General features: G+C 34.2%; 1 protein-coding gene across 3 annotated transcripts in view; it reads left to right on the top strand.

Moving 5' to 3' along the window:
- RBBP8 (RB binding protein 8, endonuclease) overlaps nt 1-10,204 on the top strand; it is a 35,359-nt gene extending 25,155 nt beyond the window's left edge. For all 3 annotated transcript variants that reach the window (XM_071737304.1, XM_071737305.1, XM_071737303.1), the window contains exons 13-19: nt 145-242; nt 1,008-1,122; nt 2,046-2,216; nt 2,823-2,892; nt 3,811-3,907; nt 7,714-7,855; nt 9,601-10,204. In XM_071737304.1, coding sequence (XP_071593405.1) covers nt 145-242; nt 1,008-1,122; nt 2,046-2,216; nt 2,823-2,892; nt 3,811-3,907; nt 7,714-7,855; nt 9,601-9,698 — 791 coding nt within the window. In that variant the 3' untranslated portion in view covers nt 9,699-10,204. The remainder of the gene's footprint in view (nt 1-144; nt 243-1,007; nt 1,123-2,045; nt 2,217-2,822; nt 2,893-3,810; nt 3,908-7,713; nt 7,856-9,600) is intronic.
- The last annotated feature ends 352 nt before the right edge of the window (nt 10,205-10,556 follow it).

Genomic DNA, 10,556 nt, shown 5'->3' on the forward strand with positions numbered 1-10,556 from the left:
TATTTATTGTTTGAGTGATTCAATCCCTAAGCACAAAGATGAATTGATAAAAAGAAAGCTGACTTACCATTTACACACTAGAGGATGCTGTTGGCAGGGTTTGAATCTGATTATTGGTCTTTTTCTCATATTTTCTTCATCCAGACCTGAAAGATAAACCTTTAGAATACCTCCACTGGAGCATAGACCCAGAAGCTGACCTTTCACGATACAAAATGGACATTACTGTGATTGATACAAAGGTAAACTTATATTACATGTTTTCAAGCTCAATGGTACTGAGAAAAAGCCTACAGAAGTAGTATCATGAACTTTATTCTGGGCAGAATAAAACCACTTTCTAAAAAAAATCTAAATTTGATATTTGTTTGCATTTCTGAAATGTTTGTTTGTGCATAGTGTACTGCAGTTATCCTAAAACATTTCCACTGTCTGGTTTTATTTGATAAACTCTGCCAGTCAATATGAAACTGATGTATTTGGGACTGGATTTGGGTTTCTTTCAAGGCAAAGATAAATATTCTAAACCTCATAATTTTTCCTGTGAAAATGTTCACTGTAATATCTCTTTATGTTAAGTAACAGAAAATGTGCAAATTGTCACTTTTATCTTCCTTTGGGTGCAAGTTGGTTACGAGGATCTCTAAAAATTTCCCCAAAGTGTTTAGTCTCACTTAAAGGCTACCTTAAAATCTATTGATTTGACTAGTTTTTAATTTTTGTATGTTTCACTTGTAGTTTTTATCCTTTCAGGATTTAACATTAAAACTTGTAAGGCATTTCTTGCCCATCAAATAATGTAACCCACCAGATACATGCTTCACAGTTGAATTTCAAATCTCTTACCTAGATTTTATGTCTTTATCATGTGGACATTACTGCAGAAAAAAAAAAGAACACAGGAAGTGTTCAAAAATATGCCAGTAACTTTGTGGAAGTGTCTCAGATATGCAGCAATGACCAGTCGCTTCTGAATGCAATTGACATGTTTGTTTATTTTTATTTAGGGTGGTTCTCAGTCAAGAGTCAGAGAGGAAGTTGTTGATATGGATTATACATATGTTAGTGAAAGTGTGCTATTAAAAATGAAAAATGAAGAGCAAAACCAAGAAAGCAGTCCAAGTAAGATTTTTCTTTTTCTTTTCCTTTGGTTTGCTTTCTTTATTTTTTATCTTTGGAGGAGGAGGAAAGAGTAAAGGAAATTTTTTTTTCCTCTGTGTGAATAGATAATAGAAAATGTCTAGCAGTAAACAGCACTGGTGTATTTTTGTAGGTTACAAAGAACAGTCTGTTTCCTAGTAGTATCTGTGGTGGTGGCTGAACCTTTTTAAACTTAGATTAAGAAAATTATAGGATTTGTATTGATTTGGTTTGGGCATAGCCAGTAACTATGCTTTTACTGTATTTAAAGTGTTAAATACTTAACCATATAATAGTTCTGATCTCACCTGCAACAATCACTCTTAAAACAAACAGCATTTAATGTTTGCTATGTGTAATCATATCATATTTTCTATGGGGAGACTGATTTCCTTTTTAATGGCATATAAATAGAACTAGTATACTTAAAATAATCCAAAGGTGTTTGTATCACATTTAATTTATGGTATGTGGTGAATCATGGCTGCAGGGCAGTGACTTTTACCACGGTGTTTTGTTTTTTTAAGCTGTTGCACTTTGATCACATTTCTGTAGTTTATCTCCTACCCACAGAAAGTATTTCCTTCTGCTTGGATAACTCCGTAATCACTAGAAGAAAATTTTCACATACCTAATATTAAAGTTGAAGTTATATCGAAGTGGTTTATTAATTAATCAAATTTTAGAAATTGAGTCAAGGTATCTTTATGAGAAGTAGATGAGCATTGCCCACTTTTAAAAGATTGATAGAGAAGTTGCAGAAAGAATAAAGGTATCACTGGTGTCAAGCAGTACTGAAGCAGGAAGTAAATGTTAATTCTTTTGTTACACATTCAATCAAAATAAGCTTTCTTGACTTATTTTTGTGACACTGATTTGAATGTTCATTATGCTTTTTATATTAGGAAGAGAAAAAAAAATGAATGATACCTTCACAGAAATGTTTGATCGGACAACCCATGAAGAATATGAATCCTGCCTACTAGATGGTAGTCCCTCTGCATGTGATGAAAAAGAAACTCTTCATGAGAAAGAGCAGGATAAGGGAATAACAGCAGCAAGCAAGAAACTAAAGAGTGGGATATAATTTGTTTTGTCTTCATTAGCCTGCTTAAAATACCGAAGCTCATTTGCAATAAGTCTCTGTTCTCTGGGAACAAATATGCCAAATAAACCATAAGTTCTTTTTTGGTAAAATCATGGGAAAATTTATTCATTGTAAGGACATAACATAAACCAATATGAAAATTATTTTGGTAGCTCTTTTATATAGCCACCACACAAATATGGGATGTGTAATGGAAGTTGGCACAGGACTTGTACAGAAAAATGACTCTTAGAGAAAACACAAGCTTTTGTCTTGGTTCCTTTCTTCTCCCTATCCTAGATTCTACTGAAGGTTTTGCAATATTTTGTATTTTTATCAACCCTTTCTTTGTTGTTCTGCTTATCTTTTTTCACTTGTCTCACTGCTGTTATCCTTCTGCTCCAGTAGTGCTTTTCAATTACTGGTTCAATCAATTCCCTGTTATTAATAACTGCTGGAATCTGTTTTCTCATACTGAAGGTCATGGCATTTTTCTGTTTCCTAATAGATGACTAAAATTGTACAGATGTTTCTCCAGGCAGTCTGTTAACCTTATATGACATGTAAGTTTTTGTTTTGCCTATGTTATTTTCAGAACATGAGGATAAACAAGATAAAGCCAAGCAGAAAGCTTTTGTGGAGCCCTATTTCAAAAGTGATGAAAGGTAATTTTGTTTGTTCTGTATAGGCATTTTAAGGCTCTTTATATCATCCCTACAAGGAGCTTGTTTGTGCCTAACTTACTAGCAGCTGAAGATACTCAGGTAAAAGATCTGCTGAATTAAATAAAAGCCTTAGATAAAAGCTAGGGCAGGGGGGAAATCATAAACACATTGGGATGCCTGTCTATCACATTTGCTGTAGAGAAGAGATTGCCTCCTCTATTTTTTATAATTTTATTGAATGCCGTATTTTGTAATCCATTTTGTTCCTTGCAGGCATGTGGTCATGCATGAGTATATGATCAAGGAGCTGATGGATCATTTGTTGAAATAAAAACCTTTCTTTCTCTCACATTTTTTGCCCTTCCTCTAGGCAATAAGTGAGTGATATTTATCAACTGCACCTCTTAGTGCATCCTTTGTTGCTTTTCTGTATAGTCACCAACCCATTCAGTTGTTCACTTATTTTTTTAGCCCAGCACATGTTTTCCTTATAGAGGAAAACTTACTCAATGAGCAGGTAAGTTGAAAACAGTCTGCTGTGTTCTTTATTTCAAACATACGTTCCTCTTGCAGAAATCAGTTCAAGCACAACTTGAATACAGAATATTCTACAGAAAATATAGATTTGAGTAATTTGGATCTGGAGATTACTTTCACAGTATGAAAAGCCATAATGAGGAAATGCACACCTCTGGTTGTATGAAAGATCATATTGGATTTTTAAAAGTCCTGGAACTGTTATATACAAAAAAAGTCCTATTCAGCTATAAATACCCCCAAGTATTATGAGTTTGCAGGCATTTTCTCATACTTCTTAGTTCCTTGAGTCGCTCCTTCATTGTGGTCTGAAAACTGAAAATTTCCAGACATGCAAAAGAAATAAATGTACTACTGTGTGAAAACATTTTTGTTTTTCAGAAAGAATACTGTGTTGGATTTTCCTCATATTGAGGTTATTCGAAGAAAAGAAGAAAGAAGAAAGTTGCTTGGTCATACTTGTAAGGAATGTGAAATAGTAAGTAGTGCTTTAAAATTTGGTCAGTCTTCCATTCTTCCAACTCTGCTGGTATCTAAGTGCTAAAATGTTGTTGAAATTATTAATCTGATTGCATGGTCATCAGTACCTAGAGCAGCAGAGAAGTCTTTACCAAAGCTATTTTACCAAGTTTTGGGTTGATTTGTTTGCTTTAACTGTAGTAACTGCACATAACCTAGAAAGTCTTAAAAAGTTGGGTATATCTGTATGAAGACAGAAACTTCTTCCATCATGGTTCCAGTAAAAGTTTTGGTAATAAAAAATGAAGGAATAATTAGATGTTTCAAAAGATCTACTGAGATTTACAAGTAATAGAGTAAGGACATTCTGTGTCCTGGTGCACCCCTGAACAACTAAACCTTGATTTGGGGTTTGATTTTTATCTTGCTTTCTGGTGTATCTCTGTTTTCAGGTAAATGCACCAGCATTAGAAGTCAATGTGTGTATACATGCAAATGATTGTAAAAATGTTTTCCCTCCCTTTCAGATTACTAAACTGTTCTCAGTTACTTGGTGTAGATCTAAAATATTGAAGTAATTACATGTGTAGTAAGAATGTATTTCATTTGGTCATTAATAGACTTTCAGGCTGGAGTTAATTAAGCAATGATCTAATACATTATGACTCGCCAGAAGTGTGGATTAATGACTGAGTAATGATGGATTCTCTGGAATCCTTTCACTGATTTTCCACATCTATATTAAACCAATATTATTCATGTATCTTTCTGCTATTCAGTTTATAGTCAAGCCACATTTACTTAGATGTAGAAATTATGAGAGCATATTTTTAACAAAAACACATTCCTGTAAAATAGCTTTGGTAAAACTCATTAAATACAAACAATTTTTACGGTAAACTATAAATACCATTTTAAAAAATATTTTTTATTTAAAGAGCTTGTAGATGCTGGAAAAAAAAAAGAAACAAAATGGAAAAAACCCAGACCTATTTCTTGGCCCAAGATCCATGTGCTAAGTGTTTTAATTTCCTTTTTCTGTAAACTACGGATTATCTCTCCTCTCAGCAAATGTAGCTCTTGTTACTTTTTGGCAAGTTAGAATGGTAACTGTGGTGTTGAGCAACATTTACAACTCCAATTTTACAATGTAAAGTTTCCATACTAAACTTTGGAAAAGTTTGGCTTCTTTGTTGGTTTTGGGTTTTTTAAGTGTATGTCATTCAAGATGAATGTGTGGAATTCTAGGCTGTGACACTGCACCACAATAAAACTAGCTTTGAATTAAATGCCTATGGAAGAAGGGAGTGTTAGACAGAGCATAAATGATACTTTTTAAAGAAATCTTGGCTTCCTTATTAGTCGTATGGGTTTGAAAAATCTCCAAAGTCTAAGGAAATATTTAGGGAGTGGATAGGAATCAATAAATTGTTTCTGGCCATGTGCTTGGCAGTGGAGGTACCTGTCATGTTAAGAAGACATGAGAGAGACAGCTTTGGCACATGCCATAGCAGACTGATACCAAACTTCTCACCTTAAACTTTGTTTAAGCTTCTCATTCACTTTACAGTGCAGAACATTTGATAAGAGGTCTTGGTTTGTTTTTTTTATGACTTGCCCTGTGTGATTAGGGAAAGATTCAGGTAAAATACAGGTAAAATGTAAAAGTAACGTTTGTTAGTGTGGTTCTGAATTCTAGCTACACTTAATATGAGAATCAGTCAGATATTTTAATAAATATTTAGATTACAGAAATTACTAAGTTACATTGTGCTAAACTAATGTGAGGAACATTTAAAAGGTTTGTTCTGGTTTTGACACTGCAAATTGTAGGGTTCTGTTACCATGAAGATACTGTAGGATGTGATTTTGCGTATTTTTTCACAGATGGAAAAACCTAGCTTGAATGTTTTGTGTGGATTGAAAATGCTGTGGGTAGAGAGATCAATCTAGAAAACAGCTGAAGACTTCTTTTAGCTTTTCAGCAGACATAAATGTACTTTTTTTTTTTTTCAATCTTGATAGATTTTTTTTTTTAATTTTTTAGAAAAGTTTCTTTCTATTGTCTTTTGATTGTGTACTTAGCTTGATTATTGATTGGTCTTTTTATTTTCTGTTCCTAAAAAATTGTACTGTATTTTTAATTGTTTGATCCATAATATTCTTTAACAATCATAAGCATTTTAGTTAAAAAAAAAAAAAGAAAGCAGCACATTGAAAGCTTATGAAAAATACGTTTTGAAGAACCTTTTACTTGGGACTCCTAACCATTCCTGAATATTATCTTTGGAACTAGCAGTTTATTCTATCTTGTGTACAAGAACTTTGTAGTAGACATAGCAGTAATCTGAAAATTTTGCTACAACCTGCTAACAACCTGTGCTTGACCAGGAGAACTACATGTTAGTAGACCAGATTTCTGTACTAATAAGGGCTTTGAAAGCAGAATATATTTAGGTGTCACAGTTTGTAGAAAGGCAAGAAATCTGAATTGACTGTGAGGGGAGGGGGGGATAGAAAATGTGCCTTGGTTTGAGGCAGAGTTGCAGTTCCTACAGGCTACAAAATTTTGAAATTAAACAAGTCTGCTTTCCCTGGTTCATACAGTTCTGTCCCTTACATTTTCAGAGCTGTGATTACTCTTTTCTATACAGTCATCAATATTTATATCTCAAGTTCTTTTGGAGGAGAATTTTTATGTCTACTTTATACTTTGTCTGCCATCCAGTTGGAAAAAAGGAATTTATCAGTGTATTTCACAATTCCAAGTGGGTTTTCTGAAATCCTACCAATAGATGGGGACAGGAAGTTAGCAGAGGCATTCTGTTCCTTTCCTGATTTCCCCAGTCTAGTTCACTTTCTAGCTGACTGAATGAAGTTTTTAATTTTAGTTTTGCCTTTTCGAATTGTTACACTGTTATTTCAGTAGAATTGTTTTACCACTTTTACGAGGGTCAGGTTTCTTGTGCACTCCAGATGGTGACTGTTGGCTTGAATCAAACAGTGCATTTGCTTTGAGAAATGTTTTGATACTCTGATACCTAAGTGCCAGATTGCTTTTTATAGGAAATGCTAACTAGAATCACAAACTGGCACAGTAGAAAGCTGCATGGAAATAAAACATCTTTTAGTAGTGCTGCTCATGGAAACACCCAGCAAAAAATTTGGAGAGTTTATATACTTTTCTTGTTGCAGCCTCCAGTACTGCTGACAGGGATGGAAAAGTTGCTAGATGATTTACTGTCTACTCTACAGAATGCCCAGGGGGCATCCCAGGATCAGTCTGCTAATTAAACTAGCTCTATGTTTTCACTTAATTTGTCTATAATAAAGTAGGAAGGATTTTGACTTAAGTTTGCTGTTAATACTGTTTAAGTTTAGACACTGGAAATAATTCTGCAGCAAGGATTTCATAGTGCGTTTTTTCACTTTTCTATTTTATTTAAATGTGAGCTGAAACTTAGTTTATTAGAAAATTACCTTACCATCAATTTCAACTCCTGTGTCAACTCAGCTTTGTAAAATCAGTCACTAAAACTGTTGACATATGCTGAAACCTTGTACCTATGGTATGTTAAAAGATACAAAGCTAACAAACATATAACCATAAGGTTATAAGTAATCTGTAAATTCAGTGAGCTTTTAGGGTAATGTCCAGGTGTTTGTCACTTGGATAACAAATCTCTGCTCTTGGCTGTCCTCACCATTATTTTTAGATAACTCTTTTAATAAAAAGTGATTGACAAAGTCATTATGTAAAGCAGTTGCTCTGTATGTATGAGTTTGTTAACTTGGATTTTTTTATTTCTGTTTCCTAACATTCAGTATTATGCAGATATTCCTGAAGAAGAGAGAGAAAAGAAATTAGCTTCCTGTTCGAGACACAGATTTCGCTACATTCCTCCAAATACACCTGAAAATTTCTGGGAGGTTGGATTTCCTTCCACTCAGACTTGTGTGGAAAGAGGTTTGTGCAAAAAAGGCTTACAAAGCACCTTTTAAAGCTGATTTTTTTTTGTAATGGTTCCTTGAAATTATCTCTAGCTCATAAAACAGCCTTTCCCACCTAGTAGTGGGAAAGTATTGTTGAGATCTGTTTACTTATCATAGCAGACATTATTCTGAATAAATATTACCCTTTTTTAGCAGTTCTTGTACCACTAAGAAGAGGGGAATATGAGGAAACTTTCTTAGAACCTAGATAGAGAAGGCAGAAACAATCTGGAATTTCACAGAACTTAATTCAAACCCTACATGTCTTTGAACCAAAGCAAGAATGGGTTCAAGATTTTCAAAGACAAAGGCTGAGGGATTTTGCTTTGTGAGGAGAGTCAGGCAGCACTGTTGGTGTCCTTTGTATCTTTAGAGCTCCATATACCACATGTTAATGGAAATGTTGAAAGTAGGGTGTGAATAAGTAGGTTTTTTAATACATATACCCTACTTGTTTGTGACATGTTGAGGTTAGTGACATCAGTGAAGCTGTTTGCTTGAGGGTTTTTTGAGCCCTCTTCACACATTCAGCTCAACAGGATACTGAGACATCTCGTATAAAATGCAGTATTAGAAGGGTTGGACCAGATAATCCTTGAGGTCCCTTCCCATCTGACATTCTATGAAGAGGTGAAACTGAGGTGTAAAGCCCCGTATGAACTTTTTTTGAGTTACTTATGTCTTAATTTGTGTATATTTTATTAACTGTGAAGCATTTATCTTCACTTATTTTAATTCTTCCATAAGAGTTTCATGTCAGGCTTAGGAAAATATAGCCAGAAATCTGTATGTGTTCCTGTGTGCTAGTGTTGCACTTTCATCCTTAATCTTTCAGAACATGGAGACTTGATTTTTAGGGACTGGCATAACATTCATACTGCTTTATCAAGATCTACTGAGTCTAGTTAATTTAAATTTAAAGCTATCTTTCAATATATATATAAATATATATTAAACACCGTGTTCAGAAATCTAAGTCTCCCTCCCTCATTGTGGGGACAAATTTCAAATTTGCTCTTGAAGCCCTAGTCAGGTTCCCCCTTCTGTTATATCCACTGCAAAGAGTTAAGTTTATCACAGAATTTGCAGGCTGTTAAGGCTCCATGAGCTTGGCTCAGCTTGAGGAAAGTGATTCTTTTCAGTCTCTGGTAATACAGAAAGGAAAGTGACTCCTCAGTCCAGCTTGCTAGCACCTCAGGAGTGCTGCTCAACTTCCCTTCTAAGTAGGCTCTTTCCTCTCTCCTGTGTCCAGTTTCACTGGGCTTGAATGAGGGAGCCTAAGCCATTCCTTGTTTACCAAAAGTAATGAGAGCAAGTTCTCACCACTCTAGAACCTTTGGTTCTTGATCATTGTCTTTCAGGATTAACAAATCATAGTCCCTCCTCGTCCAACCTGGTTGCTCTTACGTGTTAGAACTGATGAAAAAGCATGTTTAAATTAGGCATGTCCATTTATAACTTCAGGTGAGTGAGATACCCTGTGAGAGAGATTCACTGTTCCTACCTGTCTGGGATGTACATTCTATTAGAAATGCTGAATGTTTTCATTAATGATACTGCACCCTGGGAACTCGTGATGTTTTCTCAAGTAAAAACCAGTTGCCACACTAGGAAAAAAATTCACAGGTTAATTTTTGAGGGTAAATGGCAAATGAAACTGAAATTAAGCATGTTTTAATTTTGTTTTTCTTACCTCAGATTTGTTCTTATTCTTTTAAGGCTACATTAAAGAGGAACTTGCTCCCTGTCAACGTCCAAAAAGACGTCAGCCTTATGCTGTAATGTTTTCTCCAAAAGGCAAAGAGCAGAAGACATAAAGGAAGGGGAAATAAGGCACACCAAGTTGAAGAGGATCTTTCCTGTCCTTAGATATTTATAGTTAATATAAACTTGAAATAAAGAACTGTATTTTCCACAATGATAGATAACTTGTTTCATTAAAGATGTAAATTTTATAAAATTAATTTGAAAATCTGATGTACCAGGAAACAAAACTATTTAATGTACGTTTGTTTCATATCGTGTTAATACAGTTTGTATTATTTTTTGCACCTGTCAGACAATGAGTGTTCTTTTTTATTTTTTTCTTTGAAGTTGACAACTAAACTTTTACAAAACCCTGTCTAAACTTCGTGTCACTGAGTAACAGCTTTGAAGTCACTGAAATTGGTTGTTCTTGCAAGGCCTGAATGCCTGTCAATGGGAACAGAAATGCAGATTTTGTAGGGTGCTTTTATTTTGCACTGGATTTTTTTTATATAGCCTTTCTATTTTGGCAATAATGGTTATATCTACTTGTAATAAAGCTGTATTAAATATGAAACGTATCTACTGTTAATAGCTTGGAGGTATGAAAACAATATAGTTGAACTGGGTTGCAAGTTTTGTAAGTTACTTAGGAATAACATAAAATTCAAGAATAGAACAAAATCTTCAAGCGGTGTGCAATCAGCTAGGTTTAACCAGTGAGAATTCTCTTTAAAAAGAGATCATCATGCAAGCAATTATTTAAGTGTCCTAAACCAAAATAATATAATAGAAAGTACAGAAACATTTATGTTTATAAATCTATAATTTCTATTCTTGTATTTTATGCGGGGGTGTGTATAAAAAAATTATGTACTTAAAAACTTGGTGGGTAGGACCATTTAATTCCAGATGAAGTTATATAGGAG

The sequence above is a fragment of the Heliangelus exortis genome, chromosome 2, assembly GCF_036169615.1.
Source record: "Heliangelus exortis chromosome 2, bHelExo1.hap1, whole genome shotgun sequence".
NCBI classification, from domain to species: Eukaryota; Metazoa; Chordata; class Aves; order Apodiformes; family Trochilidae; genus Heliangelus; species Heliangelus exortis.